General features: G+C 39.7%; 1 protein-coding gene across 1 annotated transcript in view; it reads left to right on the forward strand.

Annotated features, from left to right (window-relative positions):
* LOC119658084 (serine protease Hayan-like) overlaps nt 1-20,870 on the forward strand; it is an 82,726-nt gene that overhangs the window by 43,931 nt on the left and 17,925 nt on the right. The window contains exons 8-11 of the mRNA XM_038065347.1: nt 1,306-1,465; nt 12,048-12,249; nt 19,719-20,642; nt 20,735-20,838. Of these exons, the coding sequence (XP_037921275.1) occupies nt 1,306-1,465; nt 12,048-12,249; nt 19,719-20,642; nt 20,735-20,838 (1,390 nt within the window). The remainder of the gene's footprint in view (nt 1-1,305; nt 1,466-12,047; nt 12,250-19,718; nt 20,643-20,734; nt 20,839-20,870) is intronic.

Raw genomic sequence — 20,870 nt, forward strand, 5'->3', positions numbered from 1 at the left:
TATCACTTTGAGCGCGACGACTCCCCGTATTGCCCGACATGCATGATGATTCCAGAGGATGCGGAGAATTTTGTTTTTAACTACCTACGGTTCGCCGGATACAGAGTGGAGGGAGAAATTGACGCCGGAGCGCGATTGATACCTGAGAATATCGTGGACCACATGCTAGCCTCTGAAACGTCTTGGAGGGTGGGGGGAAAAATTAATGAAGGTGATCCACTAAGGTTTGAGTTTGGCACTTCTACTCCGAAGCGAGTTAGGGTCCACAGTGTTAACGTTGTTTTTTTGGGATAGGAATCGAATTTTCCCCACATTTTTAAAATAATAATATCTGATTATTACTATATTTTTAAGCGAGCTAGACGAGAAAAGTCCATTCTGCAAACCAGATGAAAAAATCATTTGTCACAGAGATAACGAACCTCATCATACAGCTCCAAAAAAAACCAACGACAAAATTTATTGGGAATTACACCGGAACATCACCTAAAGATATAACTGGCGGTCCAAGTTGCTATTCGTTAATTACATATATATTTTATGAATTCCTATTTAGATACAGACTGTCCACTGGTGAATCATGAAAATTACCATTAAGATGAGAGCGCGACCTTTCGTTACTATCTCCCAGCGTACATACTTTGAAGAACTGGGATTTTGAGATAAAATTTTCGATGTTCGATTTCAGCTTTGAGTGCGGACAACGCAGATTCAACAATCCGCTGGGGCCCCAAGTATCTGAAATCTTAGTTACTGTTTGGATGCCGACGGAAAACATGTGTGGTAGCATCTGTTCGGTTCGCGTATCTATGTACGAGCGTGCGTAGATGCAGCTCGACGCACTGTCACATATGTTGTAAGTCGCTGGAGTGGACAATCGAGTTCGTATCAATTTACCAGTGAAATAAAAAACAAGTTTAGTAGGTCTGCACTGATAAATCCAATGTCCACCCCTATTTGCAATTGTTGATATTGGAGTTTAGTGTTGGTGTCCAAGCGATGTACAGTGGAGTCAGCCGAAGCCGATTTTGTGGTTTATCTCGCCGCGCTCTCTAGCAGCTTCTGCCTAGCTCGCTAGCTTTCGGGAATATTAACCAAAATATCTACCTTTACACTCGCATTCGTTCCTCATAATTGACATGAGTATGTTAATTTACCTCCCTCGGTTTTAAAAGAGTGCCTCGGCTAAAATCCTTACTTAACCTGGTGCTTCCTTTTATGTTACAAGTGTTCATAGTAGTTAATTTTATTTCCGCGTGACGTCACCGTATTACAGACACTATTCGTGCTAACTGCTAACTGCAGGTACATATATGTGTGTTGAATCGATTGGTGGCTTCTTCCAGTGGATTGTGTCAACCTGATCTTCAGAATATGCTGACCTTCGTCAGATTCGTCGCTTCAGCAATCGGCGTCTGGTTAATTCTATTTTGTTCTAGTGACTTTGCAAATGGAGCCTTGTACGGTAAGTGCTGGTGCTGTAAGGGAATTCGAAAAGGATGCAAAAATTCCAGTTTGTATCTTTGTAACGGCTAGACGTAATAAAGAATCTTGTTTCCAACCACTTCATGTTTTGCGGTCATAATACACACTAGAGTGTCTCCTAAAAGCGTCGAATTATGAAGATGATCATCTGATCACTGATCGACATACAGATACTCGGATGTATCTTTTGTGCTTCGAAAAAAAGTCATTCAAACAAAACAGCTTGATTTGAGTGGGTACGATGGAACCAGTTATCTTTTTGCTTGACTGAGATTATTAACTTTGTTTTTGAATCGCTTTCTATGGTTTGACGTGCATATATGCCTGTGCTTCCTCCAAAGAATAGAAAAGGGGGCGGTAGAACAAATAATACATTAAGACTGGTATAATTTATTCTTTTGAAGGTAATTTCAGAAGAACGTCAATGTTAGTTATTTTTGCCAGTTATTTTGTTTATGAGGATCTGAGTTTCGCAATTTAAGTGGCGTTTGCTGGTATCATTGGCGTATGTTCGCCTGTCTGCCCCTGACGCCTTCTAAACAACTTCGGTTAAAGTGTTGTAACTTGTTTTCCATATGCGGATCATTGACCTAGCATACATCAAGGTAGCTGTGCAATTCGTTTTTCGAAGATATTGGTCATATAAGAGTAAGATTTATCTGAAGTAGAATATTCCCAGGATAGTTTAGAGAAAGACTCCATTATATCAGATATTTCCTTCACAAAAGTTGATTCATTCATGTTAAGTTGTTCTTCTTTTATATCTTCTGGCAAAAGATTTGGAAGCGAAACTTTATATTTAATCTTCATAGGCTGGGGTCATCAGGAGAAACTCAGAAAGCAGCATACAAAATATAATAGCGAAATTTCTTGAATATTAACCTATCCGATATTGGACAATATTGTCGGCATCGAAAGTACACTTAACTCTTGTGGTGTTTGGTATAATATCCAGAGCAATTATAATATATTCTGAAAGTGCACCCCAAAATACTGCCCAAGGTTTAGTGAAAAATTACTGTGTTGATAAAACCATTTCTAAGGTTGGTTCTTTAATTCGTGATTTTCTGCTTCAGTGGAAGGGCAAATGGGTTCTTTTCTCCCAACCGGTTTGTACTTGGCATAACTCAGAATGACTCGAGTATCGATGAATGTATCATGGGGTTAATGTTTTTCCTCTGGGGTTTTAATTTATTCTTGTGGTAGATGATACAGGAATACCTCGAATTAGGACACTAATTGGTTCTAAGAAAACAGATCCTAAATCGAAAACAACTAGCTCCAAGCAAGAAATAGAAAATTTGTGTTAAAAATTGCATTGTAACTCGAAACAAAACATTTTAAATTGAAGTATGTTCTCGACTTTTCAGGGGCTGTAGCTCGAAATAACATAAATTGAAGTATCTTAAGTTGAGATGTGCCTGTACAATAAGCTTAATTGTGCGTTTTGGCGTATGGTATAGACAAGTGTAACATACTGTTGTTATTACCGTATTAAAGAGTTAGCAGCGTATGCACCATCATGAGTTTGAAAACGCGGTTTGCGGGTGAAAAACCAACTCCGCCCTTTTTTGTTGATTTCGGGTGTAGACGGTGAGAGCGAGATGTTGTTAGTGAAGGTCTGCTTCAATTTGAGAATTATCACCAAGTTGGGAATTATCACCAAATCCACCCTATTTTGTGCTAGCGGAAGATTACTGCAATAGCCAACTAACCAGGCCAAAATTTTCCGCACTCCAAGATAACGAATAGCGGCAACGGAGGAAGTAAAATCAGTACCTCACCCAGTAACTACTCAAACTAGTAATTCTTTATATAGTCTTTAAAAGCAAAATCTTAGTGTACTAAAAATAAGAAATTGTCCCCTTTGTATTCAAATGGAGGTTTCTAGCATGAGGCTCTGAATAGTCGTCCCCGACTCTTCACATTCCACCAGTTTTTTGAATAAAACCAAGGAGTACGGAGTTTGCGTGGCAGTGACCGACCACCTCCAATAACAGCGATACATAAGATGAGTCTCTACCGTCTTAAGCGAAGAATAGTGGTGGTTGTATATTGCATAACGGGTATACCCACCGTCATCATAACTTGGCTTTTTTATTTCGAGACCCACTACATCGACATTCGACATCCCTAAAAGCTTTCTGGCGTTCTGGTCCGCGCCATCGCTCCATCTGAGGCAGGGTCTGCCACGTCTTCTTTTTCTACCATAGATATTTCCCTTATAGGCTTTCCATCCTCATGAAAGGGACCAAAAATTCATCTCTTGAACGCGGTTAAGAGTTCGCAATTTTTCTTGCCAAGGACCGAGGTCTCCGAGCAATACATAAGGACTGGAAAGATCACAGTCTTGTCCAGTAAGAGCTTTAACCCTATGGTGAGATGTTTCGAGCGAAACAGTTTTTGTAAGCTAAGGTAGACTCTGTTGGCTGCCAACAACCGTGCACGGATCACATCGTCATAGCTCATGTCGGTTATAATTTCCGACCCTAGATAGGAGGAATTATCAAGGGCCTAGCAAGACAGAGGAGAATATCTTATAGATGGTATTTACCAACATAACACGTCTATAATTGCAGCACTACCTGATATCTCTCTTTTAAAGGTTTTGTGTAAAACAAAACCTTGTTAAAATCAACTTACTGTCAATCTGTCTGTCCGTCTGTCTGTCTGTAAAACGCTGTCACACGCACTTTTTTTCTCAAAAACGGTTATGCCAATTGACAATAAATTGGGTGGAAACCTAGGAACTGTGAACGCTCGCCCATAGAGTGAAGTACCTGATTCTTCAATACTTGGAATTTTATTTCATCGAATATAGCAATGTGGGTTTTCAAATGAAAGGTCTCAATTAGTACTTTTCAAAGCTGATCTCAGTTCTGACATGCAATGCACACGGTGGGAGGGCGGGGCCTGGAAAGTGATTATTTCTTCCACGAACCCATTCTAAAAACCTACTCAACAGAAAAATCTGAAAAAAATTAAGACGCTGTCACTATACGGTATTTAGAAATACCCTCCTTACCGGTGTCTGTTCAAGTAAAGCTAATAATGGTATTACTAGAATTTTAGTAATTGACTGCAAATCCCCCTTAAGTTGATCCTATAATCATACTGTAACATAGGTTGTAATATAAAGCATGATCCTAAGTACTTTGGTGGAAATCGCACTATTATTAATAGTGTTGTAATAGATCAAGGTTGTCTTTTCAGTGCATATTGTAAGATTTTGAATGTCAGTATCACGCAAAAATGAATATTCTGACATAATATATGCATATACAATATGTGCTAGGTACTAATGGGATAAATGTCCGCTCAAATATTTTAATATAAAAAATACACAAAACCTTTCATACATGAAGCGTCAAAACATTTTATTTATTTATTTATTTAGCGGATAATAAACAGAGTAAACTCCAATTACTTATTGTCCTCAGGAGGAGGGGAAAGCAATAATCTTATCGTATGCTTAAAACTACTTAAAAAAGAGAAGTTAAAACGACCTAGCTGTTGTACGTTGTAACTTCGGCAAAGCCTAGGAATCGAAGAATGGAAGTAGTCTTCGAGCTCTGCGATGGGCACGTTGGAAATGTCTGCGTTACGTGTATTATAAGATGCAGGACGGCAGATGTTGTCGTTAACGGCAAATCAGTCCATCAGACCTGAGGAAAGATAAACAAGTCGGGAAACCGGAAGCTCACGATGGGGGAGGGTTTACTCATTTTTCTCAAAAATATTGTTTTATACTATTATTAACTTAATTTGGTCATATGTCGATATCGGTTGGGTAGTTACTGAGAATGGGTCCGTTAAAGAAATCTTCACTTTCCACCCCTCCCACTCCCCGCCTTTCTAACAAATCTCAAAACTAAGGCCGGCTTCGAAAAGTACTAATCGAGACCTTTCATTTGATATCCAACATAACTGTATTCGGTGAAAAAATTGTGCACCCCCTTTTTCCATGTATGGGGACCCCGCCTAAATATCAACACTCACTGCATGTCTAGGCGTTTACAGTTTCCCCCCTTTGTGCTGTTGTAGGAAGGGGAGGTTTAGAAAGCGGAGGCAGGAGGGATAGTTCACACGAGAAAAGCTTTTCTTAAAGAAGAGAGGAGGGGAGAGGGAGCGGGATGCGCAGCGTCAAAAGAGGCACGTCAGGATCGATTGGAGAGGTAAAAAGCAAGCCATAAAACAAGTGATACGAGGAAGCTTAGAAACGAGAGTTTGGATAGAAATATTTTGTGATTTATAGTGTGGAAGGCTTTAGCAAAGTCAGTGTAAATGGTATGCACTTCTTGCCGTGAATTTAGACATTTGGCGGCAAAGCTGGTAAACTCGAGCAAGTTGCAGGCAGCTTAACAAAACCGTGTTACTTTTTCACTATATGGCGGCCAAAGTGGACGAACATATCATTCCTAGTTTTTGGAACAGGGGGAGAGGAGGAAAATGGGAACGTAATTCTCCGCAAGCGTACGAGCGCCACGTTTGTGAATGGGGATGATGAGAGCCTCTTTCCACAAGCTGGAAAAATGATTCTTCTCGAGGCTATGTTGAAAATAAAGGATAGGGGAAGGGAGATGGACTGACCAGTTTTAAGTAAAAAGGGGTTTGGAAGACCATTGTAACCAGATCCGATAACGGCATTAAGTTTACAAATGAAGTACTCGACAAGGAGAGGAGTAAGAAGGGGAATTGTAGGCGATGTGAGACAGGCTACTTCCACTAGTGGAAGGGATTCGGAGGGGCAGGGTTAGCTGAGCAGCCAGAGAATTTAATGGACGGAGGGGATAGCTGGGCAGGACAGCGGGAGTTGCGAATGTGGGACCAGAAAGGTTTGAGGTTCTCACGCTTTATTGAGTCTTCAACGCTGGTCAAATATTCGTTTCTGAACTTACGTATTAAGGATTTGACCGAGGAACGCAAAGTTTAGAAAAAAACAAGTTCGACATAGGTTTTAGAAAAAAGAAATTTCTTCCTCGCAATGTGTTTTTGAGGAAATTTTTTTTGTGAACTTCAGTGGTAAACCAGACAGTGTAAGAGCGCAAGCACTTAGGCGAAGAGTGGTGTAACAGGGTAAAACCCTTAAAATAAAATGCATTTTCGGCCCAGTCAGTAACCAATTAAAAAATAATAGATTTTGTAGAATTCATTTTTTTATAGAATTCAGTTTAGTCCACCAGAATTTTATCAAGTTAAATTTGTTCCGAAATTTAGTTTTTCTTTCATTCTCCTTCGAATATTACTTCATCTTCCCACATATATATTTGACTGCTCAAAACTATTTCCTATTGTTATTCAAATTAGATAACAGAGTAAAACCGACTGTTATCTAAATATTAAACTTCAAAATTTCGTTGTCAAGGTCATGGTCCAAAGCATGATTTGTTGCAACCAATCACTAAATGAATCATTCCGTGGAATGCAGTTTTTTTCAAGGGATCATTATCTATGCATTGCATATGTTTTCGTATGGTCTACTTGCACCGCATACATATGAGAAGATGAATCATCAACACTTTTACTTTCTTTAAACAGTTTCAACTTAGCTTCTGAGTCAACCTAATTCAACTTTGTTTCCGGGTTATTTCAAGGACTCCGTAGTTCAATGAATTTATTTTTGTATTTTTTACTGATCTTCTAAAATATGGTCTTTGGTTTTGCTCTTTTTTTCTTAGGACCATTGGCTTCCTGAATGGGAGAGTACAGTGTATGATGGTTACAAATAGTTTTGTTTGTAATATCTTTGTTTAACGCTCTTAGGTTGCCATCAACAGTTTCACCTTCACTGTCTGTACCTTCAGATCTTTGTTTTTAAATTCGTAATTGTTGTTTTTACCCGGTCGGTGTTGGCATGAATTGAAAGACTTTCAGGGTTCACAAAGTTCCCTAGGTATTTCTGTCAATGTCTTTGCTTACGATAAATATTCCTGACCTTCTTCTTGTAAGTGGGATTATTTTCTTGTCCAAGCATTTAAGCACGCTGGTTTCTTAGACCCTTAACAGTGCGTGTACGAAATTAAATTTAATTTGCCTAGTTGTCTCGAACAAGCTTTCTTCCTTTTTTGGTTAAACCCGTATATCAGAAGCTTTAGAGTTTTTCATATCATGATAACTGCGAAGATTGTTTTAAATTCTTTATAATAATAATAATAATAATCGTTGGCGCAACAATCCATGTTGGATCAGGGCCTTGAAGTGTGTTAGAGCACTTCATTCAAGACCGTAACGGTCCACTAAGAGGCAATGTGGTCAGCATTGCGCTCTTAAATTCTTTATTGTATAATATATCCAGAATTTTGTTTTTTAATTTTCCATAGTTTCCTAGAGAAAAGTCCTATTTGTTTCCAATCTCCTCCGATGTTTGTTTCTAGATGCTAATTTTGTACCTACGAATGGGCTCTTTTTGCAACTCATAAAGGCTCTTATTGAATATAGGATCCCAAGCACTCCAGGTTTGTTTTGTTTGTTTCTTTGTATGTATCCTAAAAATGTGATCCATTTTTAATCAAATTTGTATTTGCTGAGGTTGATCCTGAAACCATATTTCTGCAATTGCTGTACATACATGTCGTACGTAAGTGATCCTTCTGTATGGTCTATGGACTTTACAATATTAGAATGCCGACTATGTAGATGAAAATGACGCCGTGATCTCCAAAAATTGGAAGTGCTATAAAGCGATCCTCGATCCTAAAGGCATGGCAGTGCGTTCGAAGGCGCTGGTCATGTCCACTGTTGAGAAACTGTGGTTCTAGTGTAGTTTCAGAAAAATATTCTGTATTAATAGCGCTGAGTAGTAATCTGAAATAGTTGGTGTATTCAATTTCCTCCAATCTCCTGATGGACTTCAATCTCCAGGCGACTTTTGCCTTAAGTCGTCTGAAGGAGACTTGTTCACAGACTTTTTTAGCAGAAAGGTTTGAACTGTGAACGCTCACGCATACAATGAGCTAAATCATTCTACGTCGAATTTACGAGGAGGGGGGGTCTCATACATCCAAAAGGGGGATGCAAATCTTTCTACAGCAATTACAGTCATGTGGGCTATCAAATGAAACGATCATTGTGGAATAGTTTCTCCGAAATGATTATCCCATTCAGCTGTGAACAGCCTATCGCTTGTTTATAGGTATGCATAACGTTTTCGGAATAGATGCCTCAACGTAGCGAGAAATTATCAAACCATTTTGTAAAATTCCGAAAGGGAGAATAATTCTAAAATTTCTCAAGAAAGAAGCTTCAAATGTTGTCGATGACATGGTACCGCTTAAACTAAGGCCTATTGACAACTACAGTGAACTTAGCTGAAGGTTGGTGGTATTGTATTCAGCCATCGATAGCAGAATTATATTAATTTAGAGAACATGGTAATGTATCTTAGGCTGTAAACAAAAAATTCGGACCCGGGGTGAAAATTATGTGGAAAATTCAGGCCCAGTGTAATAACTATGACTATGTCGGCTGCCAATTGTCCCTTTATTTCGTTAAAACTTTAAAACTGAGTTCTATGATTTGGAGTTACATGAACGATTCAAAGATAAGGAAAAAGGATGCCTTATGAACTGATACCGAAAGAAGTTGCAAGCCGATTTTTTAGTTATGAATATTCGATTCAAAGGCAGCGGAAAAAAATGTTCTGCATTAGACTCTAACTGGATTCGCAAGGGGATATAGCACGACAATCGAGAAAATACTATTATAAACATGCTAATTGTCCAGATGGCTCAATGGCAGAAGCGGTAGTCTGCCGTAGCGGAAAGTCGTGGTTTGAATCCCACTGGTGGCAGAGGAATTTGCATCTGACTGGATGTTGGATACCAGTTGACTCACCTGTGAATAAGTACCTGGGTGAAAATCAAGGTAATAACCGCAGGCGATTGAAATGCTGACCCCATTGTCTCCTAAAGTTTACTGTTACAATATTGAACCTTGGGTGGATGCTTCAATATTCTACGAACCGCTGAATATACTAGCAAAATTTTTTGAAGTCCTTTGATCATACTTGCATTATAATATCTCATGAATCCCTGTCTCTCGACCAATTCCGTTGGGCGCGGATTGTGATTAGGCAGTATCATAGTGCTCCTGTGCGAAACCAGATAGCACTACAAGTAGAAGTACAGTTTTGCCAACTTCAACCTTTGCTATACCGGCCGCCCACTATTCAATCCTCGCTTCCATAGAAGGCGGTATAGTTATACTTATCACCGAGGAATTTCTGTTTTACCAATATTTCCCGCCCGCATGTAATTTCAAACCACTCAAAGTGACCTTATTTCCTTGGAAACTAATTTGTACGTGGTTTTTGTTCCAGCCATCTACTGTCCCAATGAGTCCTTCGATACCTATGATTTTCGAGGGAACCACTCCTTTTGCGCTTCCCAATCAAGAGCACAAGATAATGCCTGGTACCTAATATTACCACTAGTCCTGGTTCGACATATGGTCGAACCAGAATGGGAAAGATTCCACCGGTTTCTAACAAACGCTCGTCCAAGCATCAACCTCTCGCACTTTAGCTTAGCCCTTCCCACCTTCTGTGGAAACTATTATTACTTCTATCTGAACGACTTCATCATCAGCGGTAACATTACTTTTAATTCCCATCCTAATACCTACCCTTTTCTGGATACTGCTCCTGGTATTAGTGTATTCAACGACATCAAACGTATCGACAGACTCATCCGTCCCACCACATCTTGAGTTCCTCATTTTTAGAAGGCGAATCGGAAATTTATCTACCGAGTCTTTAAATCCAAACTCGGTCCACTCCCGCTCCCATTAAACAACATGGTATCCAAGGATGCCAACGACCAGACAGTCCGCCAGTACACTGAACTATTTCAGCAAGTATGCCACGAACAAGTTCCACCCCATTTCCCCAACTATCGTGACTTTATTTCACTCCCCGATGATGTCCTTGACGATATCAAATATAAAAAGACAATTCGACGGAGACTATTTGGGAATAGGTATTCCCCGCTGTCCTCTTGCTTCATTGAAAAAATCCGCAACATTGACAAGCCAATTCATTAACGAATTTCAAACCTGTATACCGACTACCTCCAGAAACGTCTCTCAAATATCAAGTCGAACCGTGGTACGTTCAGGGAAATCAGAATCAGAAATCCTACCTAAAAACATCCTCCGCCCGAAAAGGCCAATTTCCAATCACTTGACCAAAGTTTCGAAACAAAAAATCTGCAGGTATCGTCAAAATCCCATCTCACCCATCCCATCCCAGCTACTTCTGCTCAATGAATAATCACTGCCTACTCATAGCTCATTTTCCGTTCGATTCGAAAAATGAAAACGCCATCGCTAAAAAAAGCGAAAACCCTTCTAATCCTGATAGCTACAGGCCATCCTATTTTCTTCAAAAAGACCTTTGAGTGGACAATAAAGTTTATTATCGACGGGCGCTGCGACTCCAATTGCATACTACTAATTTCCAGTTTGTCAACTGGCCTAAACATTCGGTCGAATATGCGCTTCTTGTCCTTAAAACTGTTCTTAACTTACTTGCAATGCTTTTGACTCTTTATGGCAATGCGGTTTTATGCTTTCTGAAACCCTTAACATTCATCTGCACCTCTGCAAGCTAATACTTAGCCTCTTTGACGGGCGGAAATTCCAAGTCAACATTCAACAACATCTTTCATGCCCATTTATATGCCCAGCAGGTACCCCTTAAGGAAGGACTCGTCCTTCCAGCTACCCTATTTTCTCTGTTCACCGCTGATCACCTTTTCGAATTGAGTCCTGATTCTAATCTTATCAAAATTCTACAATATGCAGATGATTTGATCTTGTACACTTCCTCGAAAAACATTTCAACATTTCTCTCGGCCAAGCTCGTTTTATTTCTCATTTGGACGAGCTGACATCATCATACCGGTATTAGGCCTAGACCGAATAAGGAAGTCTAGACATCCCGGTTTTGTGCCAAAGTCCACCAATTCGGTATCCCTAAAAGCTGTCTGGCGCCCTGGCCTGTGCCATGGCTCCATTTTAAGCAGGGTCTGTCTCGTCTTCTTTTTCTACCATAGATTTTGCCCTTATAGACTTTCCGGGCTGAATCATACTCTTCTGTACGGATTAGGTGACCCACCAACCACAACCTATTGAGCCATTTTATCCACAGAGAGACAGTCATAGTATCGCTCATAGATTTCGTCGTTCTGTAGGCTACGGACGAGCTTCTTGTACCCCACCCTAAAATAGAGCGCTCCAACGTTCTCATCTTAGTTACAATGATTAAATAAAAAGTGATGTTTCCATTCTTATAAACTGCAAAGGTAACTTACTTATCTCTCACCACCATGATTATTACAAAACATGGTTCTTGGGGTCTGACTATATTCAGGCCGATTTTCGTGCTCTCCGATACCCCAGTTTCCCCCAGTTGCTACACAAATAACATATAATTGATATTCCGATCAAAGGATAAATATGTTACTATCAATATAGTTACTTATTTTGGGCACTAATAATATAGTTTTTAGTGAAAAATGATTTTAAAACAAATTTACCAAAGTCATTTTCTTTACTGTTTGCAGAGGGTAGCAGCTGTCGAATGAAAGATGGCACTCCTGGAATATGCTCTAGGATTCCTGCCTGCAAAGTAATTGATGAAGCCTTGATGAAAAGGAAGTTTCCGCTACAGAATCTAGTGAGATGCACATTTATCGGTAATGACGAAGTTATTTGCTGCCCTAGCGACGCAAACGTGACAACTACAACTCAAGACACTTTCATTTTGTAAGTAATGTTACCCTAATCGAGACTATTCTGTGATTCTGTCCTAACACATGGCATTTTGAAATAACTAGAAAGCGCAAATTACATACTAACCAACAAATAAGTAAATATGCACATATTGTGTAAATAAAAATATGATTAACAGATATTAAATATCTTTTTACTAAACATTTTTCGCTTTTTTCTAATTAATTAAATGCAGCATTTAACCTCTCCATTGAATGTTGATGAATTGGTTTTAGTAGGCACAGTATCCATTTTTTGGAATTTTGTATTTTAATTGAATCTTTGTTATGCTTTCAAATGAGTTAACCAACAGAATTCAGTTTATATCTAATATCTAAATTTTGAATAATTAATAGATTACTCGCACCAACATTTGGGTTTTCCATGTTATTTAATGGAATCACTGAAGCTGACGGAATAACATATTTTAATTTTTTTAATATCATCTTGCCTTTGATGAAAAGATAGATTTGTATACTGAAAACGATTGCAATAAATTTTCCCCCATTCGCCTCGAATATTGTCTTAGATTCTCATTTACTTAGAATTCCCATTCGTTCTTGCTAAAACACTCACTTTCTTTAGCTTAATTATTCGGTATCTGGTTTATATTTCTGCTTCAATTTAATTTGATTGCTATTCAGATACTGGAATTGCTAATTTGGGTCATTGATAATTCTTTCGCTTTCATTATAAATTAGGTCGTGATGGTGCTCGCAAATTTAAGATCATTGAAATTTATCTGAACTTTTGATTGAAACAATTATTCTGATCAACTACTTTCATTGCGGATTATTAATTGATTCTTGAATGAATATATCGTACTTGAAATTAATGCGATGGTTTCTCTTTTTTTGTCACCCAGATCGCAGAATGGAGGAACAGTTCGTTAATAATTAAGAACTAAGTGGAGTAGGTCACAGATTTCGTATGGGTATCTGTATGTGGCGATAGTGAATTGCTCTGTAAAGCGCAGCCAGCAATGTAATTATTGTCTATTCTTAATGTGTGACCTATTTACTGCCATGTTTGCTCCCTAATCAGTATGTCCAATGGTATCTAGTCCGTACGACAAAATAGCTTTCTTTTGACGGTTTTAATAGGTCAGAATGGCGATGACGTATTGCAGGCGAGAACTGAGAAAGGCTTGCAAGAATGCGATGACCCGTTAGACTTGTTTTGATTTCCGAAAGAAGAAATTTGTTCTCTCTCTAAAGAAGATATTGTCATTTAAGGTTCTTCAAACGGTTTCTATCCTTCTCGACAATGCTTCTAAATTTACAGCACCGCTCCCCTTTAAAGTGGTAGCCTCACTTTTCGTCCCTTCTTCCCAAATTCTGCATAATAGCAACTCCCTTGAAAAACAAAGTCCTTGTCGCTGGACTCTACATGTACAATTTTGCATAAGTTCTACTTTTTAACCTGGTCATCATAACTTCCATTTCTGCGAATTTTTAAACGTAAGATACCAGCATTTAATATTTTCAAAAAGTTTCTACACTTTTGGCATAATTTCCATTTTTCCAGTTCCAATTTTTCCTCAAACTATGTTATCTCACGTTTCAACGTCGGGGGTGAAACCTTAAAGGAGGAAGGTTGCCGGTCTTCCTGTAGAGTCATTATTTCTCCAGATCTGTTACTTACAAAGAGTGGAAGAAGATAATAAACGTTAAAATGCTCAAAATCTTGTTAAGTGCGTATGTATACTCTCCGCCATTGCCCTGAAACAATTTTTGAATGAACGAAACAGAACCTTTGATTCGAAGCTTAATAGATGAAAAGCAGGTTGGATTGCGTTTTGGATCAAGATCTTGTAGATCTTTGCCCGAAGTTTAGATCCACGCTTAACCTTTTCTTCATCGACTTCGAGAAAGCCTTCGACATTGTCAACAGGAAGTATGATATAACTGCAGTACTTAAACGCATTATAGACATTGCGGAAACACTAAAAGCTATTATCAGAACGATATGTAATAGCAGAAAACTTGCGTGTTGCGTCTAGGTAAAATCGCGGAGAAATTTTAATTCAATGTAGAAATCTCACAAAGTTCTGTTCTGTCATTAATACTATTTCTTGTTATAATCGGTGAAGATCTTTCCTTTGCTGGGAGACATGGAGGAGTTCAATGAACTATGGCATCTCTCCCAAAATACCCTGACTACGCTGATTATGTATTCTTATTCTCACCTCGAGTCATGAACCTTAACCAAGAAGACTTGCGTCAGAGCAGCAGAGAATTTTTGATGTCTGGTCAGTATTCTCCGGTGGGCTGTTGAAGATATCTGTTGCCTGCACAGCTATATAGTTTCTTTACTGAATGGCTGGGGGCAGTGGGGAAACGGGTCGTGTTAAACTTGTGTGCCGAAGCTATTCCTGCAAATAGATGCGAGTGTAAAACTCGAAAATTTTGGGTAACCATCAAGTGTTATTGTTTTTTGACCCTGATGTAACTCAGTGCTCGTTACCAATCGGGAGAGACCGAGCCGACTTTATGAGAAGCTATCATATGTACCCAGACAAGGTATTTCCAATGAGATGATGACAACTGAATTAATCGACACGCACGGTGGACCGTCGTAGAGTATCGAAGTAGGTATCTTGTTTGAGATCGTTGTCGAGAGTCGCACACCCGTTCCTGAAATTAATTCTTAATTGTTTTTAACAACCAAAGATCTTCGACGTCTTTATTCGAGCCATGGGAAGTTACAAACATAAGATGACATCAAAGTGGTCGATAGTATTGTCAACGATCGATATTATGAGGGCATTTTGAGACAGTATTAAATTTTAGTGACAAAAGAAACAAATTATCTACATCATCTACAATGCCGGAAACAAATTTTTGAGATTGGCAGCTCCACTACAAAAGGCTCAGTGGAGGTTAGGAAGTGCGCAAATGCTGCTGGCGTAGAGACGAAACTGAGACACTTTCTCAAAAAAAAAAAAAAGAAAAGAAAGAGTCTAAGGGTATCTAGGGTATCATTACCTGCAAAATTGTCACAACCGCATGGCCACTAAAGTTAGAACTACTGCTCTTGAAAAGCTGTCTATGTAGCATTTATTGAACTGCGTTCAACGTATTGTGACATGTTTGATAAATCCGAAGGGGTAAAGATTCAGGCAGAAGACTCGACACAATTGAGACCGATTGCTAGGTGGGTCTAAAATAAAAAGTCAATCTATAAATCCAGCCCCATTCAAATCAAGAAGTTTCCAATTCGATCTTTGATTCTGACGAATTTTGAATTACAGTTTTGTAGTCACTAAGGTAGAACAACCAATCTTAAGGTTTGATGTTTATATAATAGAAGTAATGGCTCTGCTCCAATCCATGCGTTTGCGTTCCTACAAGGAATAGTATCTAAACTTGTTTTTCTTTAGCCTTTGTTCCATTCGGTAGCGGGGAAGGTTCGTCTAGATCGAATTCTTCACATTTCTCGGTCATTTGCTTGGTTCAAATTGAGTCGAAAGGGCCTCAAATCGCATTACCAGATATAATTTTCCACGGTTTTCTCAAAGAATTTGCCGTGGTAACCAATTCAGCATAAGAAATGTGAAGGAAAACAAAGTGGTAACCAATTCAGCATGAGAAATGTCAAGGAAAACGAAGTTTTCTATCATCGCCCGTCCTACAAAAGTGGAAAGACTTAACCCAAAGAATCAGCGAGGAGCGCAGTTCATGATGTAGTGAATTTAGTTGTCTTCTCCAAGTCAGTGGATCTGTCCGTTTCAATAGATAGGAATCGTGGTGCCCGTGGGACTATACAGGGACTCAATAACAAACCGGAAATCACACAAAGTGCACAAGATTTAATTAAGTTGGCACGACAACCCAATTGGATGAGAGAGCCTTCAGACGCCTCATTCAACACCGTAATAGTACACTATAGGATTACAGCGTTGCGCTTGTCCCTGATTTGACTCATGAACTGTGTAGGAAGGTGTGCAACTAACCCTGAAGAGCATCTCTGAGTTGTCATCGTTCAAAAAGTGCTTTCCTTGGCTTCAAGGGGAATAGCGTAATGGTGCTAAGTTCCTGGAACAACTTGGTGTCCAGAAAAATCTCACCACCGCCACCTGGCTGATACTTAACAGTAAAGCAGAAGCGAGAGCGTCAATGAACCATATATTAAGAAGGTTCAGGAATAAACGGGTTGTCGGCTCGACTACGGTTTTAGTACCGTCCCGTTGCAAGTGTCGACTTCTAAAGTCATTGAAGGGGACGTACAGCCCACGACACCTTCATCTGAAGCCTGGATTAAGTACCATGGTTCTCAAATAAATTTCCAGAATTATAAAGCGGCCGGACACCTGTTGAAACTTAGCCGACTAAAAGAAACATTCCTGATCGTTGGCAATGAGGGACCTGACAGACTTGTCAAGGGTCTCTCTCCTCAACCGTGGGGCCAGAGCCAGTTTTTTGCATTCGGTCATCCGCAATTAACTCTGTAGGGTGAAATTACAAGCATTTACGCAGCCGGAAAAGTTTCAACTCCTGCCGGCAGGCGAACATCTTTGTTATAGAATCGGAGGCCGTGAGAACAGCATTTTTGTTATCGCTTAAAAGATAGAACTTGTAGCTCAAGTACTTGGAGTTGCGGTTTTCTTCACTAAACTAAAGAAATTATCCCAAACAGGAGACCAACTTCTTATTTTACCGAAAGGCTCTATTTTGTTTTTAAGCCGTTGGCTTAGAAAGCCTCAGTATATTCCTCAATTACCTCACAAAGCCAGAGTCTTCCTGTCAAGGTAAATGTCCATCGGCACAGCCCATAAGCTGTGAGAGGTCGCTTCTCTTTTGCCTCTACATAATTGTCGAAAAAAGGCTTCTCTAGAGGAGTTACTCCCTCTATCTTTGGAAGGCAAAGAGACCATTCAGCTTTATTCCTTTTGTAAATAATATTATTGTCGTTTTATTTGGATTGGAGCCATGCGCTATAATTGAGACAATAACTATCGATCAACTGAACGCGTGGCCGCGTATTGGCAGATTGTGGGCGTCACAGAAGTGGCGGAACACACTTCCTCGGGGGCTGCCTTCCATTGCTTGCTGGGTATTTATCAATACCTATTTTAGCTGAGTGGTTAGAGCACAAGGCTGTCGTACGGAAGGTCACGGTTCAAATCTCACTGGTGGCAGTGGGATTTGTATCGTGATTTGACGTCGACTCAGCTGTGAATGAGTACCTGAGTCAAATCAGGGTAATAATCTCGGGCGAGCGCAATGCTGACCACATTGCCTCCTACAGTCTACTGTGGTGTACCGTTACGGTCTGGAATGAAGTGCTCTAACACACTTCAAGGCCCTGATCCAATATGGATTGTTGCGCCAACGATTATTATTATTAATATTTTAGCACACTGCAGTCGCTGCAGTAGCATAGAATCCACTTCCACTTAGCTAAAGTGCAACATTATGCTCTCTAATAGCATCACACGAACGCCCCCATAACATACTTACCTTGAAGAATTATGCTCTCTGTCTTGGAAACCAATGAAGAGAGAGCAGATTCACAAGACTTTCCACGCTGAGTATGCTGGTTTTCATTTAGCTGTTGCGACCTTAGCTCTTTCAGATGAATGTAATAGCCAACCATTGTCTCCAGACATTCTAGCGAGAATGGTGTGAAGCCGATTTGTTTGAATTTTTTTGGCTTTGAATAGTCATCCTTCCCAGTCTCTGGAATGAAGTCTATTATAACCTTTTGTTAAGAGGTAGACACGTAACCCAGAACAAAACTCACCCGAAAAATATATCCTTGAACTTCTTGCAAGTTTCTAATACTCACGCTGGGAGTTCTTGAAGTCATTGTTTTTATTGCTTTTACGAGCGCGATTCAGTAGTTGTCTGGTCAATTCCATGAGTTTTTGCAGTTATCGATTCCACCAGGAAACCATTTTACCGTATTTGCTTCAGGTAATAGGAAAAACCTGTTCATAGTAATCTAAAAGTGCGCAATTCAGAGCTTCTTTAACTAACCGATTCCTAGGGAGCTGCACTTTCTTGCAAAGAAATTCATTCTGTGTTTTTAGCATATGAGTTACAGTTTACTCACTCGTAATAATAATAATAATCGTTGGCGCAACAATCCATGTTGGATCAGGGCCTTGAAGTGTGTTAGAGCACTTCATTCAAGACCGTAACGGTACACTAGGAGGCAATGTGGTCAGCATTGCACTCGACCGAGATTATTACCCTGATTTGACTCAGGTACTCATTCACAGCTGAGTCGACTGGTGTCCGACGTCAAATCACGATACAAATCCCACTGCCACCAGCGAGATTTGAACCGCGAACTTCCGTACAACAGCCTTGCGCTCTAACCACTCAGCTATCCGGACAACTCACTCGTAATAGTCAGACTAAATTTTATGTAACGCTGGGCTCGCAGTGAGACTTCATCTGATATCCGTCAGTTTCTAATCAACACTAGCATCTTTGAAGTACTGATTGTTAGGTCAATTGCCTCACTTCTCCTGAGCTCATTGAACGATGGGGATACCCTACTCCGGTACCGCTCTCTTTTCCGATTTCTCTAGACACACCTGGTGATACAGTAACGCCCACGCCCGTATTCCCAAGGAACTTCGTCTTCTCCCTCAGTGCCTTTCTCTAGGCTGGGATCCACATCATCGCTGTTCCTGGTAGGTAGAAGATAAGGTTCTAATAGGTAAGGTTTAGTTTGCATTCCCCTATCTTTTGGGGGTGAAAATACCTTCTATAAAATTTAAGCCTGTACATAACAGGCTGGTCTGTACTGAAAACATTTCATTTCTTGCCAAGTGATCCGCAAAACTCATATGAACATGTTTTGATCCGAGCATAAGTTTGCTGCAACCACCAAAGCTTTTATTGGCTCCATCAAATCTGAATAAGTGGGTCGTCCCGGAATTGTTTTGTGACTTCACCAATACGTATTTATCTAATAAATTATGTTTCTTGGCGTCAAATCGAAGTTCATCAAACTCCCATCTGAATGAATATCACGTCGGTCAGTTGGGCTCATTATGGTATTCCTTGACCGCTGATTAAAATTCATCAATGCAGAATGAATCTCCGAGTTAAATGTGAATGAAGAATTAGTGATTCGAAGGTTAAATGTTAGAAAGCATGAACTTAGTTTTCCCAAACGTTGAAAGAATGAAAATTAACTTTGATTCCTCTGTTGTTGAGTGTTGCTGCTGAGGTTTTTATGTAAAAACACATTAACATTCATGCGATTGACTAAAAACTGTAACCTGAGATAGCACTTTACCGTAGATAAATGAATATCGTATTGACTGCAAAGCTTTGTGGAAAGTTGTCTAGAAAAACTAACTTTAACAAACGCTATTTTACTAACCCATTTAATTCAAATGGAAATTGATTGTAAAGTTTGTTAGTATATTTCCAAATCAATTTTAAAGCAATTTTTAAAACTTCTATCTATTCCTGTTATCTATCTTTCATTTAACCACCTAGAAAGCCAGCTGAGTCTACTAGAGAGAGTGTGGTATCTGTTCCTCTTAACTCCGCTTCAAACATACCTTCGTCTACATTGAATCTAGAAAAAGAGGTTACGGTGGGGAATATTCACATTACTAACGACGCTGAATTTATAGATTTAACAAAAGTCGTCGGAAAAAGCCCTGTGTCTTTCGACCCAGCCGTGATATTTGCAAATGACAAAAGAACTACAAAGCGTCCAACAGCGTGGATACGGGATTTAAAAGTAACCGATCCTACACCAAAGTGGCTCCCTGCCAACAGACCATCGAAGTTAACTTCTGTACAACCGGAACCATCATTTGAACAAAATTTCAATAATTTTCCTAATCCGCGAGAAAATGATCTTAAACCAAATCCGCGACTGCCACCTAATGAACGCAGGAGTCCGTTTTGGAGTGGATTTAACTGGCGTCAAACCGTTCCGTCAGAACCGTGGAGAGTACAAACTACACCTAGGAGCAGAGGAGCTCCTCCCATTCATCTAGCACCACAGCCTTGGAATCCATTAGCGAGTCCATGGGAGAATGTCAATGGAGTCATTACAGTGCCAACTCCTAGCACGCGACGGACAACTACACGGCCAACTAAAACAACCACGCAACGAAGGGAAAACCTAAATTTCGATACTGCAAATACCATCGTTTTCCCAGATTCGGACTTATTTTCTATATATGCCAGGGAAACAACAACAACCACAAATCGTCCAACCACAACTGCCGTCAATCCTCTCAATAATCCTCTTACTAATCCATCATCTCCATTTTCTTCATCGGTCCTAGATCCATGGATGGCTAACGTTTTGCTCGAGGCTTCTCGTTTATCAACGCCAAGCACATTAACATCGACAACATCAACAACTCCATCAACATTCCAAAACTTTCCGGGACCTAATAAAAGGTGGTGGTTTTAACAGAATTCACTTTTTATGTCTATGAAAGCTAAAACTAATACTTGGTCTCCTTTCATGCATCTTCCATGTTTATATACAGTCCTGAAGACAATAATGTGTTATCTCCTTCTCCAATTCCAAGGGATCCAGTTACCGTTCGGCCCTCGCCAGTAAGCCGAGCTGGTGGACGAAAAGCAGATAAAGGTAAAACGTAATTACGTATGTATTTTTATGAT

Source organism: Hermetia illucens, chromosome 5 (genome assembly GCF_905115235.1).
Source record: "Hermetia illucens chromosome 5, iHerIll2.2.curated.20191125, whole genome shotgun sequence".
Taxonomy (NCBI): domain Eukaryota; kingdom Metazoa; phylum Arthropoda; class Insecta; order Diptera; family Stratiomyidae; genus Hermetia; species Hermetia illucens.